Source organism: Odontesthes bonariensis, chromosome 24 (genome assembly GCF_027942865.1).
Source record: "Odontesthes bonariensis isolate fOdoBon6 chromosome 24, fOdoBon6.hap1, whole genome shotgun sequence".
NCBI classification, from domain to species: domain Eukaryota; kingdom Metazoa; phylum Chordata; class Actinopteri; order Atheriniformes; family Atherinopsidae; genus Odontesthes; species Odontesthes bonariensis.
Window position 1 is genome coordinate 15,905,222 of NC_134529.1, and position 27,732 is coordinate 15,932,953.

At 39.7% G+C, this 27,732-nt stretch overlaps 2 protein-coding genes across 3 annotated transcripts; one reads left to right on the forward strand and one right to left on the reverse strand.

The window, feature by feature from the left end:
• The first annotated feature begins 7,413 nt into the window (after positions 1-7,413).
• Positions 7,414-12,690, forward strand: tbpl1 (TBP-like 1). 2 transcript variants are annotated; one of them, XM_075459244.1, is made up of 7 exons: positions 7,414-7,466; positions 8,329-8,574; positions 8,701-8,783; positions 9,591-9,654; positions 10,209-10,312; positions 10,795-10,889; positions 11,264-12,690. In XM_075459244.1, the coding sequence occupies exons 2-7, from the start codon at positions 8,440-8,442 to the stop codon at positions 11,344-11,346; spliced, it is 564 nt and encodes a 187-aa protein (XP_075315359.1). In that variant the 5' UTR covers positions 7,414-7,466; positions 8,329-8,439; the 3' UTR covers positions 11,347-12,690. The 2 variants fall into 2 exon arrangements, with proteins under 2 accessions (XP_075315359.1, XP_075315358.1); XM_075459243.1 differs by having other exon boundaries at positions 7,439-7,529.
• On the reverse strand, positions 12,094-20,260 carry slc2a12 (solute carrier family 2 member 12). The gene is made up of 6 exons (XM_075459242.1): positions 20,152-20,260; positions 18,834-18,951; positions 14,908-16,203; positions 14,329-14,451; positions 13,743-13,875; positions 12,094-13,646 (listed from the first exon to the last, which is right to left on the reverse strand). The coding sequence occupies exons 2-6, from the start codon at positions 18,925-18,927 to the stop codon at positions 13,553-13,555; spliced, it is 1,740 nt and encodes a 579-aa protein (XP_075315357.1). The 5' UTR covers positions 18,928-18,951; positions 20,152-20,260; the 3' UTR covers positions 12,094-13,552.
• Positions 20,261-27,732: the final 7,472 nt, after the last annotated feature.

Here is a 27,732-nt window from a genome sequence, read left to right on the forward strand (position 1 = left end):
GAACTCACAGACTTGATCGCTCGCAAATTATGTGTATAAATGTAAATCAAAGGTATAGTGTGTCACAGTTTCCATTAAAATGTCTGAAAATGAGAAAGAACTATTTTGTTGTTAAATCCCTTACCTAATTACCTTCAGCGTACACGGATTTACACTTTGTCACAAGAACACAGCATTATGCATATCAGTGAAATTGCACATTTGTGCAGTCTTGATGGGACAGCTTCTGTGATCTGGATGTCAACTGCCTGTGGCACATAACTTATGAGAGGATAAAAATGTATTTTCATTGGAAGTGATCTTTTATATCAAATACCAGAATTGATACCCGTTATCACGGCCCGTTATGATTACAATTAGCAACTGCCAGCTTGTTTTGATCTTTTTTGCCTTCGTGCAGCTTTGTAGCTCTGGCTCTTTCCCAAACTAGGATGTTTGTTCTTCTAAATGAGTTGAGGAAGCTTTATCATGAGTCACACTCAGTAAAACCGGAAACAGTTAGGTTAAAACCCAACAACAAGACAGTTGACTGTTTGAGTAAACCCTCTGAACTCCAAAGGAGGACATTGTTGTCCTGTAAAATCCTGATCCTCATGTTTGATGTGAATGGGAGGCAAATATCTTACATCTCTCCGGAGGACTGAGAATACAATATATGTGACAGAGCTTTATTGGCTAACTCTTTAAAGACTTCCTGCACAGAGTGAGTCTGAAGGAGGAAAAGGAGCTTTGAACTCTTTTATAAATGTATTTACAAATACATCGATAATAAATGTATTATAAATATATAGTTTATTGAAGGAGATATTTTTTTTCTATCTTTATGTCTTAGGACCCTCTTTTTTTTTTTACCCCATTACCTATGTCAGCAGCACACAAAAGCCGATTCATCATTCGTCTCTCTGTCTACCACTTTTTTATCGACATTTTGCACAACTATAAAGTAAATGCCTCTTTACCATGATAAGTATGTGACCTTTTCCGTATATTCCTTAGTGTACCTCTGTCTCTCCCTGAATGGCTGAGATGGGGTTACTAATGAGCAAATGTTCTGATGATGAAGCCTTTTTCCAAGAATCTTTTCTCCCAAACGCCTGTGGCCTTTGGATGACTCCCCAAGGAGACCATTAATTTAGATAGCTGTGTGTGTCTGTGCGCTGGTGTGTGTGTGTGTGTGTGTGTCTGTGTGAGTGTGTGCGTGTACATGTGCATGGGCATGTCTTGTCTGTGTCCCTCACGTATTAGTGGGTTTCTGTTGCTTTGTTTTTTAACAAACACTGACACAAGTATGTGCAAAAGCAAATCGGTTAGTAAGTGCGTGCATGTCTGCGAACACGCCAACAATACGGCACACTGTACAAACAATACTCCCCAGCCTCTGCTGCTAAAACACAACATCCCCTTATCATGTATCCCTCCTTCTCCTGACATCAGTCTACACCTTTACCCCAACTCGCACCCCAAATGCCACCCCAAAACATCCTTCTGTGTCAACACCTCCCACCCCCATTCCGCCCAAATTACCAGCTCAGCGAGAGGAGAGTCCTCACACACATTCGTGCATGTGCAAATACACAAAGAAACAAGAAAAGTTTCAAAATTAGGACTGGATTTTTTGCATCTGCTTCTTTTTTTAGCCTATATGATACTCAATATACATCTAGACAGTGACAGTGATGGATTTCATTCCTGATTGGTTGCACACACACACATAATCTCAGAAGGCAACCAGGTGTGTAATTGAAGTGAGCTCCGATGACCCCCCCACCCACCCCTAAACTCCTGCAGTTACCAGCACGTGTGTTTGTGTGGTTTTCAGCTGTGAGTGTTAGGTGCCGTTCCGACCGCACTCCTCCGTGTTCTTACAGCAGTTTGTTTTCAGAGAGCTCTGTTTTCTAAAGCAAGAGGAAGAATCCACTCCACAAGACTTACAGCAAATCCTTCCCTATACAAACATTGTCTGTGTGTCTGTCCCAAGTGCTGACAAAACGGATCACAGGCCCCAGCTCTACAGCAAAAATGTATTGTTTTGCCATTTTTGTCATCGAAGAACTACAAAATAGGTTTCCCAATTCTTATGTCTCTTTCTTTCTTGTAATGCCAAAAGTTTTTATAGAGTTCTACCGCTGAGTTAAAACAAATGTGCATTATGTGCATAATGTCTGTGTGTACATAAACTTTTATTCCTTGAATTGTCTTGAACTTGATTCATGTCTCCACAAAGCAAAGATCAGATGTTGGCGTGTTTTGTAAAAGTATAAGAAATTAAGACTTGAATTTCCCATCAACCCCGAGTACCCAGACCTTTCACTTTGTACTTAGCAAAAACATATTTAGCACCAATGGCAGCTTCCAGTCCTCTTGAAAATGATCCAACAAGCAATGCAAAATTCTTTCCTTTTTCTTGTCAGAAACCTTAAAGCTTAACCAGGTAACACGAGGACTGTTAGTGCAGAGCCATTTTTTTTTTTTATGTCTCTCCAGAGATGTTCTATTGGATTCAGGTACAGCTTCAGACTGGTCGACTCCAGGAATTTCACGGTTTTTCTGATGCGCTGCGGAAATTTCTTGGCGTTGCACTCTGGGTTGATCTTCATCCCAGCAAGAGATCCTGAAAACATCGGACCTTTTCCCCTCAGGATTGCTCTGTAGTTTTCTGCATCCATCTTTCCTCTGACTCGTCTCTCAGCCCTTGTTAAAGAAAAGCATCACTACAAAATGATTCCGCCGTCACCATCTTTGACTGGGGTATGATATTAAAGAAGTGATGCCCATGCAACTGAGAGATGTGACCAAATATGTCAATCTCTGTTTTTTTATCAGATTAGAGACGTTTGCTTCTCAGGGTCCGTGAGGCAAATCCCCAGGGTTTTTTTTATTCAGTCAGGAAAATCCTCTGTCTGGGCACCTTGGTAAAAGCCTGAATGGTTGAGAGTTGCATTAATGGTCATTATGTAAGGTTTCCATATTTTCCTGTGGAACCTTAAATCTCATGCTTTTTGGTTACTTGTCTAACAAGACTCTTCAATTTAGATTACTCACAGTCTTCCTTAGCCTGGCGACGCCATCCTACGTACTTCCGCCCAAAGATTTTGGCTCCGCACATAGTCTGGCCAAATCCCCCTACCTCGGTTCGCTCAGTGTTTTGCCAATCAGCAAACAGTTGCGAGTGGTGACGCAGAACTCACGCGCGGAGTCCATTGTGGTCCATATAATTGTAGTTCAACCGCAGCGGAAATAAACATGGCGACGGAAGAACGCTAGAAGCTATCCATGAAGTTGTCTCAACTCTGGAGATCATTACACAATTAAAACAAGAGCAAGAGGAATGCCTCGTCAATTTTGTTAGTGGCAAGGATGTCGTAGCTCTCCTTCCAACTGTCTTTGGGAAAAGTTTGATTTATCAAATGGTACCGGTATAATGAAAGTGGATGTGGGAAGCGTGATTCGCGAGCTAGAGCCTCACGAGAGTAAGCATGAACCTCGGCGCATTACCTACGTCCTTTCTAAACATTACTGATTGGTTAAGGGAACTCCAATGAATTTAAGTTGCTGAGTAAGGTCCCACCCTCCATGGAAACGGATTCCTCTTGGGTTTTTCCAGACTGTTTGACGGAGTCAACAGTCGGCTTTCGCCCAGGCTAAGTCTCCCTAGCCAAAATAAGCAAACTGGGTAATTTAGGAGTCTGTTGGTAGTTCCAAATTTACTTAACTTTAGAATTAGGAATTAAGAGTAAGTAAGCTACTTTGCTTTTGGCCACTTTCAGTGCTGCAGACAGTTTTCTTTTTCTTTGCAAACTCTTTGCCTCGACACAACCTGTTTCACAGGTCTTTGGACGGTTCAGTTATCAATTCTGCAATTGCAGAATAGCTTTGAAAAACAGTTTGTGTTTTGCTTGATTTAGATTTTAAAAAAAGTGTAGGAACATGATCACTGTACAGCTTGGTTGTGATTGTTGGTAAATAAATAAACAGTGGTGGGATTTCGCTCTTATGTTAATCTACTGTACAAGAGAATTGGATTTCTGACCCAGCTAAAGCATTTTCCCCCCTCTGTCTAAATAGCAGGTGCTTTTTCCGCAGAGGATAGTTGCATCAGATAAAGCTCATGACCGTGTCATCATTTCCGATACTAGTCTAAACAAGACTTCGTAGGGAACTCTAACAATTTTGCAGGTGTTAGGGCAATAAATTCGCATGATGAGTGTTGGAGTGATTATCTGTTTGTCTGAGCTCAGTCACACCTCTGGAGCTGGAATGGAATTTTTCATTGTACAAACTTGTTTTTTCTCTGATTGACAGTTTTTTTCTTTTACCTTGATTGTCCGATTCCACCACGAGTCTCCTATACATTGAGTTGGGAAAACAGACAGCTAGGCCAGCTCTACCGCCACATCTTGTGTGTTTGGAATAATGTCATCCCTATATGAACTCAGTTTAACAGAAAAAAAGAAGATAACAGACTGTGATATTTCGACTTCTAAAATTCAAATAACATGTAGATCAAAGACTGATATATTTGCTCAGTATAAGCCAAAAATGGACAAACAGACTGTTACAAATATCACAATTGTATATCTTTATCTGTATTTATACATATGCCTGTAAGATGGTGTCTACAAATTAGTGTGTGCACATGAGACCAGTGTTGCCCCAGATGCCTGGTGGACTGGTCCCAGTAAGAATGAAGCTCATATAAACAGGCTTGGTCGTTCCCACGTCTCTGTTTACACTGGGAGACCCTGGAGCAGCTTTACCAGAGCACTGGATTCCCTGCATACAGCAAACTCACACACCATTCATCACCATTTCATACAGAAAACACTTACACGTAATTTATAGCATACAGATACACTGTGTGTGTTGAAGTCGGGATTTGCCTATGCACACGATAAATTACAGATATGTACAAACCACTTCCCCTCACTTTTATCATTTAGACCTCTCTCTTGTAGTATTTTCTGTCATTTCCAGCCAGTTGCAGCCTATCTGATCAACATCAGGTGGGATGATCGTCATCCTTTTAGTTTCTGTTAAGAAAAAAAAAAGAACTGATAAACATTTGACTCGCAGCCATCAAATACTGATCTCAGCTTTGCAACACTGCCACAAAGACTCTCAAAAGCTTTAACTTTTGCTCTCTAAGTCCTTTTGAAATGGGTCTGTGATGTAGGCCCAACATAAACAGAACACTGGGGTCCTAACAAACACACCCAGTTTACAGGCAAAAGTGAGCTATCCCTAACAGCAAATCTCTGTTTTTTTCCTTTTCTCTAGAAATGTTGCATGTTCTTGGTAAACATCGATGACATTTAAAGGCAGGAAGAACCCTTCAATAGAGGCCATAAAGAAGTTCATCTGGGAGCTTGGAATAAACTAGATGACTTTTATGTGACATTTTCTATCCATGAGAATTCATGGATAGGAAACCTCAACACCTCAATAATGTTCCAATTTAGAGAAAATATTCAACATTTCCTCATGAGTCATTATATGAGTCATGTTTGATAAGTAGCAACATGAGAGGTAAACCGTACACTTTGTATGGCCACTTAAAAAAAGAAAGAATTTAGTTGTATACAACTAAGTTAGTTTTTTTTATGATTTCTGTTTTGTTTTTGTGAAAGGTTTTGTCTTTTTATTTTTTTGGTTTATTTTATGGGTTTTCAAGTCTTGGTGGCTTTTTTAAGCCCTTTTTTTGTCTGTTTGCTATAGTTTGTTGTGTTCTCTAAGATTGTGTCCAACTGGTTTTTAATTTTTTTGCACTTTTTCCAGTGCTGTTGTGTTTCTGACATTGGAGCTGCTGCACATACAGACACAAACACCGATTTTCCCATGGGTATAAATATATTATTCATTTTTTCACTTTCTCTGTCTCGTTAACACACTCTCACAAAGTAATGGACTATCAATTTACTCAGGGACATATTTGCATCTCGTAAGTCATAAGTGCTTGCATCTGTGGGTTTATATGTTGTATCTTATGACGTAATGAGAATAGGAGCATTGTTCCCCTGGGAATAGTCTGCCCCAGTGATATGCAGCCAAACAAACTGTAAACATACTCCTGAGGCTTGAGTCAGTCATCTCACAACACACACAAACACATGCACACCATTAATGCGAGTGGTCTGACTTTCCTAACTTGCTCTAAATCTAAACCTTTATCGTAAACAACTTGGGACAACTGAACAAGGCTCTTGAGCGGGATGGATGTGGATTACAAGGCTATATTTCACCAAGAGAAGCCCAGGAGGATTTAATGAGAGGAGGAGAGAGACAGTTTGGTAACCAGGGAGGGAGAACAATAACAACAAGGATGAATCATAAAGAAGTTATTTTGCTGTTTTGTTTGGGAGAAGGCCAGGCGGGAGAAGTGTTTGTAGTGGTCTGAGATGAAGAGTGAGTTGCAGCACACAATGCACAAATGTTCATAAGCAAGCAATAAGTCATGGACATCGTCACATACAAACTAGAACATAAATCACGCACACACACACACACACACACACACACACAAACCTGTGCTTGCTTTAAGCCACCTTATTTTGTAAAGGTGTCATTCTTTTCAGTTAAATGTTCATGTAGTGCTGTGCAAAAGCATGACAAGCACAGAAAAACCCAAAAACTGTCATAAAGGCATTATAAGTGTCCCTAAAGGTCACGAGTATTATACCACATATTACTAGGACGGCATTCATTGACTGAATTTATTTGTGGGCCCCAAAAGCAGCTGCAAATGATCTATTTGATAACACAAACACTGATAACACTTAAAACGTTACTCCTTCTGTTTTTTTGTAGTCTATCCAAACTTCCCCGTGGAGCATTTTTATAAGCAGATGTGATGAGTTTCCTTGGAATATTCACTATTCCTCAAAGTTTAAAAGTCATCACTTCATAAATAATGTAAAAGTTTACACATTGTTGTCTGGAAATTATGTTAACAAATGCCTGTTAATTCTAATATTGGCAGACATAGAGAAATGAGTCAAGATAGGGATTTCTTTTTTTGTCAGTTCCAAATTTATGATTGAAAATCTTTACTTTGTAATATCAAACTTTGTCCAGATCAAGATTAACAATGATCTTGTTTGCTCGTACAGGACTGGACTTTTCCGTCCCTTACCTGTGTCAAAATTATGCAAGCCTCCACATTGCTTATTTTTCGTGTCCCATTCATTTCAGCTGTTTTTTTAATAATTTTTTTTTACCAGGTTTGACGCAGCAACTGTTTTTCCATTTTATCTTATTTTCTTTAAAAGATACATGTCGTGTAGTAAGTCACAAAAGCTGTTTGTGTTATGTTACTGGAAACGACTTTCTTTAATGTTTTTTTGTTGTATTTTGAAAATTGTAAGCCGGAAGTTAGTGTTCCTTTGAAGTCATCGCAAGGTCAACTGGGATTATTTTGAAAGGACAAAGCGGAAAGTGGCATATGTTGCTGGGGAGCTGCAAAGGAAGAGGTTTGGCAACAATTATTTCCAATTGACTGACTTATTAATAACTGCACCAGGGTAGCTAAAAAGGTACCTCAAGACTTAAAGCAAACATTGCATATGCCCATATGTCTCCGTTTGTACTCGAAGCTTCTTGAAAATGGTGGAGTTCGTCCTCAGTTTATCATTAGAAAGCTAGGCTGCTAGCTACCAATGCTAACAACTTTTCATTCATTACTACCTGTGTATTCCTCTTTGTTGCTAGCTAACGGCTAGCTTTCCTAACAACAATTAGCTAGCGGGGCAATAGTGAGATGTCGCCAACTATTATTCTTTGTTTATTTCCAGCTACAAAAGCAAGTTAGTACATGCATTTGTGCTGAACTAGTGTGCGTTTTAGTCGTACTTGAAAGCTGGTTTTATTAGCCTGGCGAAATTAGCTAGCATCATTTCCCCAAACGAGTTGATCAGTTGCGACTCAAAACTGGATAAACTGTTATGCAGTAACGTTTTATCTCGTTGATTTATAAAGTATGCGTACACCCGTGTATGAAATGGTGGACCTTGGATTTTGCCTTCGAGGTATCACTCTCATTTCAATTCGCTTTGCAAGGCTAGAGTCAGTTTGTTACCAGATGAAACTTGGGTCACAAGTCCTCCTGTAACACGTTAAGCTTATTCAGGTTAGAGCAGAGGCTTGATGTGACATATGGTATATCTACAGTAACCGTAGGAACCGCCTTAAAACTGTAAAAAGAAATAGGATATTGCATATCTTTGCATTTGTCTCTAATTGGTCTGAAAACTTTTCCATTACAGTTAGATTGTTTAACTTTTAAAAATGCTGATTAAAACCGGGTTTTTTTTCTTTTTTATCAAAATTCTCCAGCTAGTCTTGCCTCCCTGACCATGAAGTGATGATGATGATGATGGTGATGCTGGTGATGAATGTGTAAGAAGAACGCCCCTGTGGTCCCTTTGCTGCACCGCACACTTCCTCATGGATTCCAGCAATGATGAGGCCCTCGACATCATTGTCACCAACGTGGTGGCGACATTCAGGACCAGATGTCACCTTAACCTGCGCACCATTGCCTTAGAGGGAATCAACGTCGTCTACAAGCCTGAAGTAGGGGTAAGGAAACCGAGGTTTGGGGCTGTAAGAGAACCATTCTTGTTGAAACCTGGGTGTTAAATTGAAAGAGGAAGCTAAACGGAGTGTTTTGGAGGTTTGAAAGTTTGTCATTTTCCTTGTTTTCAGAAGGTGCTGATGAAACTACGTAAACCCAAGATAACAGCCTCAATCTGGTCCTCAGGGAAAATAATCTGCACTGGAGCAACAAGGTAGACAGACATTGCACAGAATGATTCTACATCGATGCACTAATCAGTATCTGACTAGATTTTATAGGAAAAAAAAGCTTCTCAAAATAATAGTTTACTATTTGAAGCGGGCCATTAATTTTTTGTGGCTACCGACATGTTTGTTCAGCTCCTTTATTGTTGACATGGTACCTATCAACCTCTAGTAATGCGGTGTCTCACCTATCACGGATATCTTTGGGATAATGCCCAGCGAGATGTCCACAGCTCAGAGGACGCTTGTACCTTTTGGATGTTACGGTCGCCATCTTGTGGTGTTCAAAAGATAAATTGATATAGTCAGTGTTGTGTCTGATTTATTTATTTATTTTTCTCATATCATTTATTTGTAACGTCGAGTTTTTCGCATCCATCACAGTCGTCATAGTCTCCAAATAGGTGTCTGTATCTAATTTGATGTTAGCTTGTTAACATAATACACTAACTTGTATGTAGAGGCTTTGTGTGCATCGCTGTTGCTACGGTTACCTGCTTTTGACGCAGGCTGTACTGCCACATTCATGTAGAGCTGTGAGAGTTTCATTGTAACTACGTAGTAGTTATTGTCAGAAAGAAATGGATGACCTGCAGTCAATCACAAGTGAGTAATTACACTTTTTTTTTTAGAAAGAAAAAGGACATTAACAGTAAAGGCAAATCCAGCACCAATATTAAAACAGTGTTCAGACTGATGGCAGGAGTTTTAAATGGTTTCAAGCTTGCTGTCTGTGTTCCTAAAGTATAACAGTGTGATTTGCAGTCACTCATTCCTCTTCTTCTCTTTTTCAGTGAGGATGACGCAAAGATTGGTGCTCGCAGGTTAGCACGTTGTCTGCAAAAACTGGGTTTCAAGGTGAGAATAACCACATACAGTAGCTGCTTTCCAACACCTTTCGTTCAGGTACCATTTTGTTCTTTTAGAGCTGAAGTGCAGTCATAAACGGCGAGATGCAGCAACTTATGGTGTCGAGTTGCCAAGTTGATTTTAAAGTCTAGGATGGAAATGCAAACTTAAACCCGACCTGAACTAACAGTAAAGCTGTCTATGTGGGCAAATCATCTTGCTTAGAGAGGTCAGTGTGTAATTGCTTTGTAATGTAAGAGTTGGCTGTGTAATAGTCTAATCTGAACACATGTCGCACAAATATTGTTTTATCCAGTTTGAGTTCAAGTTTCTAACAAAAGTATTTTCCTCATAGTCCATAAACTTGTTCATATATCACAGAGAATTCACACATTATAACCCAAAATGTTTTTTAAAAAGTAGACTAAAAAGCAAAACTAACTAAATTCATGACAACGGTTGTTGGTATAGGCACAAATTAAGCTTTCGTGTGATATGTGGTACCTGCTCTCGCTTGTCAAAATGTCCTTGTGGATGCATTGATGTGTATGTCGTCTTTTCAGGTGAGGTTCTCAGCTTTCAGAGTCGTCAATGTGCTGGCAGTGTGCTCCATGCCATTTGCAATCCACCTTGTAGACTTCACGAAGAACAACCGGCCCATTGCCAGGTAATGCAGTGGTGTCGATCACAATGAATGTTTTTGACCCCACCTTTTCTCCTCGGAAAACCGCTGGGCAACATTTAGATGTCATCTGTTGCACTGGCTGTGGTTTCTCTCTGTGCTCTTGCTTGGAAGGTCGATTATCTTCCACGTTTACTTTGGTTCACCAGGTTTAACATGCGCATTGTGACCAAATAGTGAAAAATGTCAAGATTATTTGTCATTTGCGAAGTTGATAGGCCCCCTGACACTGTCACACTTTGTTTTTACTATGCATAGGATGACCTCTAGTGGTTGAATGCATTTGCCAATGCCGTTGAGAAGGCAGGCTGAAGATGTTGGTGTGGTCAGTGGTTCAGCCTCTGAAACTGTTCTGTATGAAGAACTAGAATGTGTAACGTTTGTCACGAGTGTAATTTTATTGTATGTTTACTGCAAACTGTACTGGAAAGCTGGTGTGTTCAACCATCTTTTTGTTTGTATTTCAGTTATGAACCCGAGCTCCATCCTGCTGCTACGTATAGGATCAAAAATCTAAAGGCCACCATACAAGTGTTTTCTACAGGCAGCGTCACAGTTACAGGTATGTCGCTCTCACACAAACACGCTTGCCCTACTTTTATATACAGCTAGAGGGCACACCAGCTTAAAGAGATCAAGGCCATAATTCTCTTTTATAGTCTGTTTCCAGGAGAGCAGTTTGTAAACAGCCGGAATTCCTTAAATAATATTTTCTAGAGTGAAGTTTGTGCCCCGTTTGTATGTGTGGGGAAAAAAAGTTAAGCATAGGACTAAGCTTCATCCAAACTATGGAAGTTCTGATGTTTTTGCTTTTGTGATGCTAATGATCACCCAGATGTGGTTTCATTGTTTAAGCACAGCATTATTTTTTTTCTTTATTATCATATTCTCATTCTCACACAGTCTCTCACTCGCCCCTTTCACATGTTTATTTAGGACCAAATGTGCAGAATGTGGCGACAGCAGTGGAGCAGGCCTACCCACTTCTGTTTGAGTGTCGGAAGCCCCTCTGCAAGTGAAGGAAAAGAAAGCACAAGAGGACATAGGATATCATTTAAAGTGAACTTGAGACCGATGGGGCAGCATCTCATCTTTGGACTGATTTGCTGTTTTTATCACTATGTGGAAACGGCCACAAAAGTCTAAACTAACTGACTAACAGACCGGACTTGGATCTACTACGTTTTAATGGCCCTACCTGGAGTTTGGGAAAATGATCTGCTCTTTCTCATAATTTGCTTTGGGTGTTTATGCATGGACACGCCAAAAACGTTTTTATATATATATATATATATATATATATATAAAGACAGAGAAGCCCCTTCCCTTACTTTGTATACAAGTTGTTCTTTTATCTTTTCTCTGAAAGAATCTCCGTCCATGATCTGTTTTTAAAGGTGAACACTGTTCAAACACATCCACTCCATGTTGCAGTTCAAGCAGACAGCAAGCTACCGAAGCCGTCAGACTGTTACACGTGTCCAGAAATATAAACCCAGTTCTGATGCAGACTCACGGAACCCTTCATTCAGAGCGTGCATCCACCTCCGACTTGTTTATTTTATTTCCGTTTTCGGTGAGCTGTCTTTTCACCGTCTGTGGCATTGGTTCAGAATGCTGTTTTTAAATTTTTATCCTTTCCAAATATTTTTATCCACTTGGTTATATTTGTTCTCGTTGGCTTGAAAAAAAAACAAAAGAAAAGAAAAAAAAAATGCATAAAATACAATTAATGTCCTAATTGATTTTAAATGTGAAATACTTCCAAGAGTTCATGGAATATTTTATTTTTTAAAACCTCATTCACTTCCATTTAATACAATCACTGTTTAGTTACACATTGAAAACAAACTTTTTATTGTTTAGAATTTAAACAAAAACAAAAACATAACAACAAGTTATTGATATACCGTCCAGCCTTGGCTATTTTTGCAGTAAACCGAGTTCCAGAAACTTAAAAGCGAGACTGTACAGCATTCATAAGTACATGCATCCTTTGGAGTCGTACACAGTTGTATGGCAGCAGTAACACTTGTTGAAATTTGCTTGAATACATTCATGTGAGATTTTAGAGCAGCGTAAAATATTCGGCATTGGAGCATAGTGTGAAAATGGAAAAAAAAAAAACGTCTTCAACGGAAAGCAGTGTTTTATCGGGCGCATATCTGCCGCCTACTCTATTAAGCTTTGCATCTGTGCATGTGCGGCAGACCCTGTACGTATGTATATAATGTATGCGTCCGGTATGAAAGGTGTTGACAAAAACTTTGATATGTCGTCTGTGGGATGGAGCACTTTTTGTCAACCTCAGATTTGTGACTCTTGAATTTTTGTATTTTGTAGAAAAATAAAACAATTTAAAAAGCCCAAAGTCGCGCAGTTCTTTCTTTTCCAATCAACGTGCAGCAGCGCAAGGCTGTCCTGGTCGCAGGTGGACCGCAGCCGCTTCCAGTTGTTCATGGAACGTCTGAGAGAGTTTTCATTTCGAATGACTGTGCAATTACATTTCTACACCTTGCAACATGAAAATAAGCGTATGCATAGTTATCAAAGTGCAAATTAAAAAAAAAATAATAATAATAATTATCTACAAAATGATTTTCTCTTTCAAAGGTTCCACTCATTCACTTGTTGGGTACAATTTTTCGCATCAACGTGCACGACTTCACGCTTCATCGTGCTGTAATGTTTTTAGATGTTAAATTATCCAACCGACACTCGCACTTGATCCTAAAAAGAGTACTTTGTTGTTGTTTATTTAACATTCAGCAGCCAGCAACACGCAATGGCTCAAAATGCATGATCCCATAATATGTAAACGAGGAGACGAAGAGCTTCACTTTTATAAGAATATGGCTGGTTTGATCTAGGTTTGTGTTATTCCCCAACTTATGGGAGGGAAAACAACATTTGGGAATTAGTTTGCCAGCCAGTAGACGACTACAGTGTTAAATACATTCTCATTTCAGGTCATTAGTGTCAGATTTTAAGGTTTATGTAACACTATAATTATGTGTTTAAAAGTAAAAAAAAAAAAAAAAAAACTCAAGTTATTCAGTCTTTAAGGGGCTTTGTCGACTCCACCATCTGGTGGTCAAAGGTTCCTTTCTTCTTTGAGGATCTATTTGAATAGCAAAGGGATAAAATATGTATTATGCAATCCCATATCTGTAGGCTGCCAGGAGCAGCGTTGCGGTCTGTTTAAAAAAAAAAAAAAAAAACAACTCAGGCTTTTTCTGGATTTTCTGTGGATGGGCTCTTGCTGATGAGGCTGTCTTGAGGCTGTGCGTGCCTGAAAAGTTTCACCTTAAAGTTCTTCCTGGAAAAAGCAATGAAACGAGAAAGACAAAGAAATGAGTTGCACGCATACTAGATAAGCTGTTGTCAGCAAGGACAGGAGCGAGGTGCCACTTACTTCTTAGCCAGCTCTTTGGATATCTCCTCCAGTGTGCGGCCTTTGGTCTCGGGGACGCAGAGGATGACGAACACCAGCAGAACAAAGCTCATGGCAGAGTACAGGAACATCACATTATGAGCGCCAATCTTTTCTAGAGAAAAAAAAAAAAGGAAACAAGCTCTTTGTCTGCACATAATTTCAGTCAAAAATGATTACTAGATAATGTGTAATGTAGCTAAATCCACATGTTCTACTACAGTTGGGATGAAGGTAAGATCTACTAATGTGAGATAAGAATGATTCAAACAAACCAAATCGGGTCATAAGAAAAATTGTGCATTACATTACAAGTTTGAACACGGTCCAACTGTTTTAGAAATGATTTGTTTCGTTATTTTTTTGGTGCTGTAATTTTCTCAGTAAGTTGTGAACTCGAACAACAAGAGAAAAACACCATGCATCCGAAATGTTAACAACAAATGATCAGATTTAGTGAATAGAGCTGGTTCATGTCAAAGATCTTGGTACCTTCATCTTTTTTTCTTTTCTTTCTTAATTTATCCTCCTTTTTGGGCAAAATTTAAAAAGCCTGCAACATACAAACCTGTGATGGTGAGGAATGTCATGGAGATGAGCAGGTTCGTGGCCCAGTTTACAGCTGACACTACGGACACAGCTTTGCCTCTCACTCCCATGGGGAAGATCTCACTGAGAACCACATATACCACTGGGGAAGGAAGCAAATAAAGACACATACAGGGTCAAAAGGGGAATCCTTAGAGTCAGGCTTCACGTTGCATCATTGAGGGAGCCGGAGCATTCCTATCTATTATTTATTTACTTAAGCCATTTTATTGAATGATAGCAACTCCTGTACTTTGTACTAATTATGCAACGTGATGTAATTGGCAGCCATTAGAACCAAATACATAAATTCTGATGTATTGGAAAGAAATTACCGAAAAACTGCAGCAAAACCCTCGCAGTTCCTTCATATTAAATAGTTGGAATAAAAGTTTGTGAAAATGCTAAGACATTTAGTCAAATGCAAAAACATCTGACTTAAAGATAAATAGCCTAAAGGAGGACAGAAGGGTCAGTACAGGGTAGTCATTCTCTCAATTTGAGTATTTGCTTGTGTAAAGCAAGTGGATGATGACAAAAGTAATGGATGAGCACTTACTTGGCCCAAGGCTAATGGAGAAGGCTGCCACAAACACCAGCAGGCTGATCAATGACGCCCACTTCAGCGAGGAAGACACTTCTAAAGGAGTCCCTCCCCCTCCTGATCTCCCAGTCCCGTCAGCATCTGTTTCAGTTCTTTGTGCCTCCTCAGTGTCCCACTGGCTGGGGGGGAGAGTGGAAAAAGTGCCAGTGCTGTCCAAGTCTATAGAGGTCCGGTTTAAGTCCCACGGCACATCTGTGTGGTTTAGTACAGTCTGACTTTTACAAAGGCTTGTGAGGTGAGTGTGGCTCTTCATTGTCAGTGTTCCGAGTGCAGCCAGCGACATTCCCATTGCAACAGCCCCCACACACAAAAAGGACTTGGGTCCCACGCGGTCGACCAGCAATACAGCAGGGATGGTGCCGACTACTTTGACTACTCCGAAACCTGTAGAGGCCAAGGTAGCTGCACTATCGCTGTTGAAGCCCACACTGCGCAGGAGAGGGGAGGCGTAGGAGAGGATGTTGGGCTGTCCGGTAGCCTGCTGGAGGAAGACTAAGGCCACACCTGTTAGCAGCCGTGAACGCAGGTTAGCCTTGGCACTGAAAAGCTCCCAGAAATTATGCTCTGATTCTTCTTTTAGTCCAGCCTGGATGTCCCTGAGCTCCACTGCGACCTGCTCCTTAACACCCCCCCTCATTCTGACCAGCACTACCCTCGCCTGCTCCACTTTGCCCTGAGTAACAAGGAAGCGTGGACTCGGTGGGAGAAAGACGAGAGCACCTATCTGGAGCAGTGCTGGCGGAATTACAAGTCCAAATGTATACGCCCAGCCGTTAGGCAAGGTGGCAAAGGCGTAACTACAGCCGAATCCCAGCATTACCCCCACAACCAACATCAGCTCGTACAGAGTCACTAGCAGACCTCTCCTCTCCCTCGGTGAGATTTCCGCTATGTACAGACACGCTGCTGTCCCCGACAGAGCTGTTCCCATGCCGACAACTACACGGCCCAGTGTGAGTGCAACAAGTGAGGTCACAGCAATGAGCACCATGGTTCCTCCAATCACCAGGCCAGCGCTCACGAGCAAAGAGCAGCGCCGGCCATAGCGATCAAGAATGGGGCCTCCGGCCAAGCAGACGAGGAGAGCTCCCAGCAGGTGGGAGCTGACCAGCAGTTCCTGTTCCCTGCAGGAGAGGGAGAGAACGCCCCGCAGTTGCAGCAGCACCCCAGAGGTCAAGCCCATTTCATAGCCCAACATCAGGCCACTCAGAGAGGCTGACACAGCTGCAAGCACCACCAGCCAGCTGCAGCCTGGAGAAAGGAAAGGAAATACAGAGAGATGGTTAGAGATAGTTATCTAAGCCAGGTACACCGCATTTAACCTTCGCAGAAGCTTGTTTTTGGGTACATTTCTGCTTTTTCACAAACACAGTTCGTGTTCATCTGACAGAAATCAATAAAAGAGCAGAGTGCAACAAAAACAATGGTTGGTTGATCCAGGTGTGGCACACGCTACATTTACCTGATGTTGGTTTAAAATGACGCTCTCGATAAGCAATGATATCTCTATTTGAAAAAAATGGATCGCATCGCCTCCTCTCTCCTCATGTCTGTCCTCACCTGCTGTATTTGCATCTCCGGTGAGAGGCACATGGCCATGATGGGAGGAGTCGAGTGGAGGATTTGTTTGCATGCAGTTTAGGAAATGGGGTAAAGGGCTGCTGTCTGACACTAACACCGGTCCCGTGTCCACACAATGATTCTGGCAGCACAAGAATGAACTGCTTACAATAATAGCTCATCTCAATGTCATGGCTGACTGTTGCATGAAGACAGTTACCACATTCATTTATTCATGTTTTGATGCCTGTAAAATCTTTTCTTGCTTCTCCTCAACTCTGCTTTCGGTCAAAGGCACATTATACAGAAGAGGTAACAAAGCATATGTCCATCCACTGTCCCCTGCAGAAAGACTTTTCTCCCTTTAGGTTCTCCCAACCCTGGAGTGGCTTTAACAGTGCTGACTGTGTGGAATTAAGAGGCCGGAGGTTAACAAAGAGAATGACGAAGCAATCTTGCATGCCTAATGATCAGGAGTCCAAGGAAACCCGACAGATAGGGAAGCGAATAATAGTTCACCAATGAGCTCATTAGATAATGATGACTTTTCCATGTATTCATTCAATTTTTGCAGGAATAGTCACAAAAGTCAGTTACTAATCCTCATGATGCTTGACTTCCACAAGCATTTCCACCTTAAACTAATTATATATGAGACACACAAATTAATTTTCATAACATAACTGCCACGGCAGATTTGAAAACCTATCTGTTAATGAATTCAATATCAGTGATTATGGTAGTCTGGCTTTTTTTTATTAAGGTTTCATTTTTCAATGGCACAACATTAAAAAAAAAGAAAAAAGGCATTGCAATAACAAATATGTCAAGTTTCTTTTCTTTGTTATCGAAACAGATAAACGTGGGAACAATTTATGAGCAATTGATTTTGTAAAAACCTTTTTATAACTTACACGTTTACCTGAAACGAGCAGGACTCGACTAATCCTAAACTTTCACTCCAAGGGCCTATGATGACATTTTGTCTTAGAATTATTATTGGTGCCAGGAAGACGAGCAGTATCAAAATGACAAGGAGGTCTTTGTTTGTCTTAATTTCATCGTGTCTAATAAAACGGTTGTGACCCGGACGTAATGTGGGTAAAAACAATGCAATGACTTGCAAATCATTGAGACCTTGCGTAAAAAAATGCAAATGGAAGAAAGGGAGCGTGTCAAAACCTTTAGAAAAGTCACTGCATCTCAACAGTGTTATGATTAATTCAGGTTTTCTGCCATTCACATATCTTTGCAGACGCTGGGGTTTGTTGGGGCATGTTTAACACTGTTGCATAACCTCTTCTTTTAAAAACACTGTGTGTTTGGTACTGAGAAGATCACCTGCTGTTGTTCTGTAAGTGAAACATTTCCACATTTTGCTTGAGATTAGATTTCAGATTTTTTTTTTACGTACCCCGAGCAGCAAAAGCAACGTACAGTACGTCACCGCGAGATGAGGTGGCTCCTCTGAGTAACTGTTTCTGATGAGTAAGATACCCATGGCTCTAATGCATCTCATTATGTGACAGATGGTGGCTTTTAAACTAATTTGAAGCATTCACGAGCAATACGATCCTTCTCTACCCAAGCATAGAGGACACAGCATCCACGATGCCCCAAAAGCTTTTAATGTTCTTCCGACATTTGATGTTTTATGGAGTTTTCCGGCTTCATCTCAGTCCCTCTTACACAAGGTCGAAAATCTGAGAAATTATTTGAAATTTCACGATAAAAAGCGTTAAAAGTCATATCGATGAAACTACTTGACCACTAAAGATTTACATTTCCAAAACGGTGCACTGCATGTGCATTTTGGATGTACTTTACTCTAAAAAAAAAATGCAGCCAGTTTGTTTAAGTGCAACAAGATAGATAAAAACCGCTCTGGAACTTTTGAAACATCGGTTTAGTTTGTAACTAAAATCTTATGACTAGTTACTGTTTTCAACCACATCTTTCGCAATGTTGGTAATAAATTGCCACCAAGGTCAAAGTAACAAAACCATTTAGGAAGTCACAAACAACTTTTGGCTTCATCGTTATAAAAGAAAAGAAAATCAGACATTTTTTTGGAAACGTGATGAATTCGTGCATGTAGGGAACTACATTTTTTCTAATACTTCAAGTGTGGGTTTTGAGCAGATTCAAAGCTGAAATACAGAAAAAAGCTCAATTTATCAGTTTTGTGTGTTTTGTAAGGTCACACGAGCCTTGCTGTGTAGCAACCACTTAACATAAAGTTTCTTGCGGTGGCCGGGACAAAAGACGTGATAAAAACCCAAGATTTTATCTGATAAGACATCACTGTAACATCAATGTACCTGGTCCTCTGGGTGGGGTCAGTTTCTGGGTCTCACTAGAGTGGCTGTCCGGGAGGTAAGAGGTCATCTTCTTGGTCTCAGTCTTGAGGTCCATTGTCAACCAGAAATAATGGCCGGCCTAGTTCCAAACAGATACAAATCAACACTTTAACATAAGTAAGCGGTTTCAATTACAAACTAAAACAAGACAGACACACTTGATACCCAGAATTCCCCTTCATCTCAAGGACTATAATTCTTTTATAGTCAGAGAACAGTTGAGAAGAATTGGCTCCTTAAAACAAGCTCAGTACTTCTTTCAATGCTACCATACCAGTCCTGAGCTGTGTCTTGATGAATACATGTGAATGTTTTTTTCATTTTTCATCAACAAAATTCGAGTTATTGTGCCAACGCGGAGCCTCTGCTTTTATGAAACTCATTCAAACTACCCATTACTTCGAGAATTACAAACACTTTCATCTTAACACACGCACTTACACAAGAGCTTTGCTTGAAAAGTACTCCCAATACTGCGACATTGGACCTGCTAACGGATCAAAACAAGTTAACAAGATAACAAATCTGACCAGATATTTGATGCCAGCTCTCAACACGTGACAACTGTCAATACTTGCACAGTTAGGTCCTCATCAATATTGAAAAAAGAGAAACACAAAACGTTTGATGCTCAGTTTAATCTCAGGTATCTGCATATTGGCGTGTCGTGTGGTGAATCAATTAAATATAGGGCCAAAGGTCTAATAGTCCTGAATAACAGCATTATTACTGTAAATCTTATAGCTAAACTAAGGTTATTAACACGACATAGGAGGCCCCTTCTAAACTAAGTATAAAAAAGTTAATATGCATTTGTTATTCATTCAGCAGTCTCAGTTCTTTAAGCATAAACCAAGTTGAAGCCTTGTTGTGGCGCTTCCAAGAATTCTAAGACTAGCTGTTGCATGTGAAGGCTGGCTTTTTTGTTGTTGTTGTTGTTTGTTTGTTTTAGCGTGCACCCGAAATGTCATCAGAGATGCACACCTTCACTCATATGACTGAGGTTAGAGAAAGGGCCAACTCCCATTCTCACGTACGTCTGTTCTCCCATTAGCCTACCCGCAAAGTACCACGACCTGACAATGCTGCAAAGGCATTTTTAGATGCCTAAAGTAATTGGTATTCAATAAGCCAAAACGTCATTACAGTGAGCTCTGAAAACACTGATAAAGTATGGGCTTAACAACACTTAACCTGCAAAATTTGAACGTTTTCACAACATTAAAAAGTTTTAACAAGTAGTTGTGATGACAACTGTTCGTAGTGACATAGTTCTTACCTGACACCCCAGTTGTGTAACTATAGTCGGTTTAAACTCTTGTTTGTCTGGCCATTCGCCTCCTTTTCAACACTTTCTCACCGTGCAGACTCCACTCTTCATGCAAACTCTTCTTTCACTCGTGTTAATGCACGCGTTCAGCTTGTTATGGTAAGGTATTTGCTTAACCCCGCCTTCTCTGGCTTCACTAACCAATAGAAAACGTAGGCTCGGCCTTAGAATTCCCAACGCGAATTCCTATTGGTTCGAGGGTATCAAACCGGTAGTGGTCGGAGAAAATTGACTCTGTATTAAATTGACTCTGTAATAAAATTATGAATGAATTCCTGAGCCTGAAATGATGTACTGAGAAACTCTGCACGTGTCTCTAAAGAATAGAAGTGCTACAGATTGTCTAAAGAATGATCTTATCAACATCTGTGCAGATTATATTTGTTCCAACTGTAACTGTAGTTGAAATATCTGTTTTTTTTCTCATTTTGCTGTGATCGACATTAACTATTTATTCAACAATGAAATACACCTGTATCAATACTTGTCCTCACTCATACTGCATGTGAAAACAAACAGATCTGCCACTTGCTGTTTTGCAAGGTTCCCATGGCCTACTTTTACAAGTGGGATAAGCTGTCACACCTGCCCCTGGTGCTCCATAGATGACTGAATGTAGCCTTTAACATGCATGGAATGCTCTGTTTGTGCCTGGCCTATATACCGGAGATGTATTTAGATCTTCTATCCTACAGAATCCAAAGTGTGACCTGCTTTAAACTACTGTTATTTGACCCTTAGTAAAGTTTACAAGGTCTCTGTGTATGTGTGTGTGTGTGTGTGTGTGTGTGTGTGTATGTGGGTTTGAGGTACTATTATGGGGATCTAGATATGTTTGCACAGCCACATTATGGGGATGTGTCTCCTTGTGGGGACAATATGAAATATAACATTTGAATTTTGTGAGGTGGACCAGCTATAAGAACACGATTAGTGTTTGGTAAGTAGTGGTGATGAATAAGGTTAAAGTAAATCACCACAAAATAAATGTAATTCAATGTTATGTCTTGGAGGTCATAAATGCAAGACTGCGTGTCTTGAGCAGTGTGTGCATGTGTTATGTAATAACTCAATAACCAAGAACACTAGGGGTAGGCCTACTTGCTGGATACAGTGCTTTACTCTGTCAACATATTCACCTGATCAAATCAAGATCCTTATTCCCCAATATTCACATCATTTTTGGTGAAAATAATGAATTTAAGGTTTAGTCCTTTGAACGCAGTTTCACAATTTTTAAATTTCCACTTATTTTAGCAAAGTCATTTGATTTATTTTGGCTCGTTTTTGCTCAAAACAGACTCGTGTTTTTTTAATTTTATTTATGAGCATGTATTTGTTAAAGGAAAGCTCGAAAACAGAATTTTGTGATCACTGATCTCCCAGCAAGAAAATCAAACAGTAGACATAATTATTGAAAGCAAAAATAAAAAAGACACTTGGAATTTTTGGAGAATTTGGAGGAAAAATTCAGAATTCAGATCCTTTGGTGAAGGTGCAGAACTTAAGTAAAGGTCAGAGGGGCCATCTGTAAAATGTACCAATTTTCCAAATTCAAGTTAATTGATGCAACAGACTGACCTATTTTATAATAATATGTGATAAAACCATCAGTCAGATAAAAACAGAATAGAACAAACACTGTTGTGTGGAATAATAAGCTAAAAGTCAATTCCCAAATATCAATAACAGGCCCTTTCCACCTAAGTGGTTCCTGTGCTGGTTCAGACCCGGTGCCTACATTAGAACCAGTTCTTATTTTGACCACCAAAGTACTGGCTTCAGGCCTGAAAAACTGGTGCTAAATTAGCACCTTCGCTTTTCTGTTCAGAGCAAAGAACCACTTAGGAATTATAGTGACCGCCCATACTAACCAAAAAAAAAAATAGCTTGTTTAAAAAATTCAGAGCCTTAAGCATGTTTTCCCTGAAATTTGAGAGAGAACAATAAAAAACTGAACTTCAACATGGATGTGGAGTCACAGTTTTAGCCACAAACTCACACTTAATGCACTGAGGAGACTATTAAAGGGACAAAAGGATGAGTCCATGTGGTGGCTCTCTGGTTTTGGAATGTCAGCTCTTCAAAGGTTCTAAATCTGCGCCAGCTCTAAACTGGCTCTAACACCAGCACCAGTACCCGGTCCAAAAGGCGTTGGCCTATATGAAGGGCATTCAGACCAAACCATTCAAGGAATCTGTGCAATAGTCAGTGTCCGTACACAAAGTTGTCTAAACCAGTCATTGTACAGTTATGCCATAGATAGTAATCTATAATGAATTTGGAAAGTTCCAACTCTTAGGTAGGAACTAAATTACCATACAAAAACAGTTCTTTGAACTACAATTGACCACATTTGGTGTGATATGGATGCAAAAAAAAAAAAAAAAAAAGGGGTTGAATAGTTCTGAGACCTCTGAAAAAGTTCTTGTGGTCCAAAAGCACCTTGAGTGCCATCAGCTAAATGCACTCATTCCGATCAGCGTCCTGGACATCCTTTTAAAAATAGCTGGTTGATTGATTAATTGGATGTTTGGCCACAAAGATGTATGTTTTTTCAATCGAATTTTCTCCACCTTTCATGAATTTTGGCTCTAAAAAAACCAAGATGGTGATGGTCACTTAGCGAACTTGAGGCTTCAAAAGTTTAGTTTAGTTAATGAATGTTTATGTATTTTAAAACATGGTTGGGGCTTTGTTTATCTGTGTCACATTTTTGGTGCGATGCCACCGAGGTCAGAGTGACCAGGACGAAAGTATCGTAAACGACTTTTGGCTTCACCATAAATCATTATTGCATAACAATAATCTTGAATTGTTTAAGAATGTTTCTGTGCCTTCTCTGATGGGAGTGGTGAATATCGCAACGTCTTCACCTTTGAAAGACTGTCACCGCTGAACAAAAAGGCCATATACATTAAGTTTTAGATGTCAGACGGCATTATGTAATACTGGGATGTATTATATCATGACACAACAGCCACTGGGTTTAAACTCTGCTGTCAGCAAGATAATCATAAATCAGAGTTAGAAAAACAGCCAGCGTAAAGAGTTTCTAAATTCATCTCTCTATATTTTTGCTCCAGCTGAACGATCACCGCTTTCATGTTTCAAGAATTCATAAACCAATATTAACATATAGGTTTACTGAGTTACCTGGACAGCTTTGCTGAGCAGGACTTATCACATGGGTCCAAGTTTCACATTTGGAGGGAGAAGGGGAGGAACTTTTGATGTAATCTAGAAATTTCATCTGAACTTTGAACACATTCCAGGCCCCTGAATGATCGAGCACTGATCAATGTAATCAAAGTGTTTTAAATTAGACTAAACGCTTTATTTAGGCTAAGTAGAAGGAGACTCCCATCCATGTTCTATAACAGGTACACCGTCCTTAATAAATCTGTATTTAGACATATGTACTTACTCAAGAATATTGACAAAAACGCTAATTCTCATCTTCTCGCAACCCCATAAAGGTTTAATTGAAATGTTACAGAAAACCATCCTGTAATAGCTATTTTCATGGAGAGTGTTGGATGCTTACATTTAGTAAAAGATCCTTAGGTCCTTAGGTCTCTGTGATGTGTCATCTCTGCTCCTGAACAAAAAGGTGTAGGTGTTTTTCACCCGTGGTGTTCCTACTGGTTAACATCCTCAGGTAAACTGCGGTAACATATCTGAAATGGTACAAATGACAGACGTGAAAAAGACAGCGCTGGTCTCAAAAATAGCCTACTCACAGCCACTCATGTGACCTGTAAGCTTCTACATAGTTGAATTTCAGAAGTGGAAAGACAGACAAACTTCACATGAGGATTTAAAGCCTTTGACATTTTCCGTCATTTACCTAAATCGTTGCATATTCAAATAAAACGATACTTTTACCTCACCTGTCACACTTGCCTGGTGGACACTTGTATAAGATAGTTTTTAGTAGATTGACCTCTGTTGACTCAATGTTTCAAATGACTGAGCTGTGATTAATAAATGACCCTGTCCAGGGTGTACCCTGCCTCTCGCCCATTGACTGGGATAGGCTCCAGCCCCCCCGCCCCCCCCCCTCCCCCCCCGCGACCTGACCGATGGATTCAGCGGGTATAGAAAATGGATGGACATTTTATCTTTTTTTTTAAAGGAGAATGCTGACATCTGGTGGAATCCTTTTTACCATGCATTCACTGGGGGAGCGCCAACCAAGAACGTAATGAATCACTGGAGAAAGTAAACGTTTAAATGGCATGGAATCAACATTAAGGAGGACATTGTGAGTAGACTCAATAACTCTGGAGATCTGTACTCAAATGTATATTTGTTTCCTTTTTATTATCATGATTCAAAGTAACTTGTTTATTCAGTTGCTTAAGGTGAAATTTCAGACTTATATGTTCATTGTGACATACAGAAGCATACAGCTAGATTCTGTTAGACCTGACTGAATGACAGGGAACGGGCTCCGTTAACATATTAGAAAAGTATAAATCCTTATGTTTGTGATGATCTGGTTGAGGACATGTGTCTCCAGTGGATATATCTGAATGTTTTCCAAACCTTGACACATAATTCTGTCATGCTGAAGTTTATAAAGTTAAGACTATGTCAGCAACATAAATCAGAACGCTATCCAATGAGTATTCAAAGCATTTTTTGGAGTCAGTTTTTCAGCAGCGGCTGACATTGTATTGTTTTGTATTCACTTGCCTCATTTTAATCTCAACAATTATCATTGATGACCAAACTACCAAGATGAATAACTTACTGAGTGAAATATCATTATGAGACTCATCCAACCCCTTATCTTTATACTGTTTTCTTTTAGCACACTGTGGTACCTTTTTGATAAAATTTCCAAGCTGAGGTGTTCTATATCTTCTCCAAATACAGTGTCTGGCAGGACTGGTGGCTTTACAACACCATCCAGGACAAATATTGCGCCACCATAACCATTGTTACACATTGCCACTCCCCATCAATCACACAGCTAACCATGTTCAGGACCTATTCATGTCACTTTCAAAGCAATGTGTACCCTTTTAGTATCATTTTCAGCATACCGTGTAGTGATCTTGCACCTCCATCTTGCACGGAGAGAAATTATTTTCAAAAAATGAAAGAAAAAAAGAAGTCTACATTCGGTTTGATGTTTAAACAGTTGTAGAGAGGTATAACAGGACTTTTACCCAGAAGTATCCATCCAGTATGACTGATGCTGCTTTTTCATTGATACAAAATAGTAGTTTGTAATAGTTAGGTTTAGCCACCCAAACTAAATGGTTAAGTTTTGGAGACATTATGGTTAGAGTTATAACGTAACCTTTGAAAACATTAATCACATGTTTGGAGGAGTTCTTCTCCCTTCTTCAACAAGCTTCTCCTCCAGTTCCTGGGTTGCCACAGTGACCATACATATAAAAATATATAAGAACATATTCAACTAATTGGTCTGTTACAAGCTTGAAGATGAAACATTAGTTACTTGTGTGCAAAGACCAATCATTCAGCAAAATAGGATGTTGAGTTGTGGGTGTTTCAGTACCTGAATGTTGAACTCTGTTATTGTGTAAGACTGTAAAAAACTGTAAAAACTGTAGTTTATCCACATGTTAGGCATCTTGGAGCCCCAGGAATTCCACGAGAAAAATTCTCTTTGACACTGGCTATGTAATGAGAACAGCCTTGCCATCTCAAGTTGATAATTCTAATGTCTCAAGATAACAAAGTTTGCCTTTGGATGGTAAAAGGTTAATTTATTATGTGTTCTCAAGAAAGCAGCCTTTTGTTATCTTGAGACCACAGCATAAAGGAATATGTTATCATGAGAAAGCAAGCTTTGGATTTCTCTAGGTTGCAATGTGATTATGATGAGCTTGAACGTTAAGTAATGAGTTAAGTAAATGTCTGCTCTTGCGATCAGACTGTGTCGTCTGGGGGCATTGATAAGAGTCTAACCAACAGTGGCAATCACACTATTTGCGATGACAGGAAAACAAACTTTACTCGGCTGAACCAACACAACATATTTACCCTTTACCTCAAAAAACAAGCCTCGCTATCTCCAGATGACCAGATAGATTTTTACGTTATCATAGCAAAATAATCCTTGTTGTCTCTATATAATGATACAATCAAGCCATTATCACCACAAAGCAAAAATCATTATGTCTTGTTAATGATAGGATTAACTTGTGATCTCAAAATAATGACATGAAAAAAATAAGTATTTCAAGCATGGCCTCTCACAGCTTCCATGTGATTTAACTAAAAACGTTCTGCTGTCATGATCAAAACATAAACAGCATCACATGTGAATAGTGTTTGTAGATTTTGCCTGGAAGCTTTGAGGGAAAATAAGTTTAGTTTGTTTTCTCTTACACTTACCTTGCTTATTGGGTTGAAATGTATGATTGCTACGCTGGGTTTTGTGTTTGTAGCATTTCTCCCATTCAGCTCTCCTGCCACCCATCGGCCCATCTGCTGGGAATATATCAACCTCAGCCTTATGAACATTACTCACCAGACTGATGTTGCGAATCTAGTGGTCACAATGCTCCATGCCAACCTAAGATTTACTTTCACTAACTAAATCCTCGCAATTCCAAATATTCACCTGTTCCAGTGATTATGATTTTTTTTTCTCTCATCTACCTATTTGCCATCTTCCCAGAACCACCAAACATAGGTCAGTCTGGCTGCCTCATAGCCTTTATATGAAAAAAAACATACGTACAGTACATAATACACTGTTAGTGAGTTATGAGCCACACATTCAACTGTTTTGTTCAAAATGAGAAGTGTCCTGAGTTTTTCCATCAAAAAGTTAACAGTAGACTCACACATCAGTTTTTATGAATTGGAATGAAAGCTCTCTTGACTTGGATACATCCACTTTAGCCCACCTCTCTGTCCTTTGATTTAAATGGCTGCAGCTTGGGGAGTTTGCCTTTGCAGGATGCTGCAAAGGATTGAATCAACAACTACATCAGTCTGGAATGTTGCTCTGTGCACTAAGTTACCTCCCAGGCCATTAGTACCATTTAATGCAGTTGCATTGGCATCAACAGGCACAAAGTTTTTGTTTGTTACACAACTTAGCCAGCAGATAGCAGTACATGACCATGACTGCTTAATAGATATGGACCTGTTGCAGAGCAGTGTATAACCAAACTAACTTTAAGCCTCAGATGGATGGTATAGGCTCACAGTCAAGGTGTGGACTGATTGTACCTGATGTATACCAATAAAAACAATGATATTGGGGATATGGCAAAAGCCGATGAAAGATACATTGTGTGTAATATCTGTATAGATCAGCCTATTTTGGGAGGCAGCAGCTGCTGAAGACGTTCTCGGGTTTTACAAATTTTGCTAAAAAGATTTAAGTTGTGAAATTTCTATGATTAACAAAAGTTTCCTCCAATTACAGTTCCACTGGTGGATCTCACGTGAACTTTATGGACTTCATTTGCAGAATATTTATCTATTTATTCCATCTTTTCTTTTAATATAACCTCCAAGATTTAAGATATCAGA

Coding starts and splice junctions, on each gene's coding strand:
- tbpl1 (XM_075459244.1), top strand. CDS start 8,440: ATGGATTCCAGCAATGATGAGGCCCTCGACATCATTGTCACCAACGTG. Junction 8,575..8,700: donor TCTACAAGCCTGAAGTAGGG/GTAAGGAAACCG, acceptor CCTTGTTTTCAG/AAGGTGCTGATGAAACTACG. Junction 8,784..9,590: donor ATCTGCACTGGAGCAACAAG/GTAGACAGACAT, acceptor TCTCTTTTTCAG/TGAGGATGACGCAAAGATTG.
- slc2a12 (XM_075459242.1), bottom strand. CDS start 18,927: ATGGACCTCAAGACTGAGACCAAGAAGATGACCTCTTACCTCCCGGAC. Junction 16,204..18,833: donor GACCCCACCCAGAGGACCAG/GTACATTGATGT, acceptor TCCTTTCTCCAG/GCTGCAGCTGGCTGGTGGTG. Junction 14,452..14,907: donor CTCCATTAGCCTTGGGCCAA/GTAAGTGCTCAT, acceptor TTCCTTCCCCAG/TGGTATATGTGGTTCTCAGT.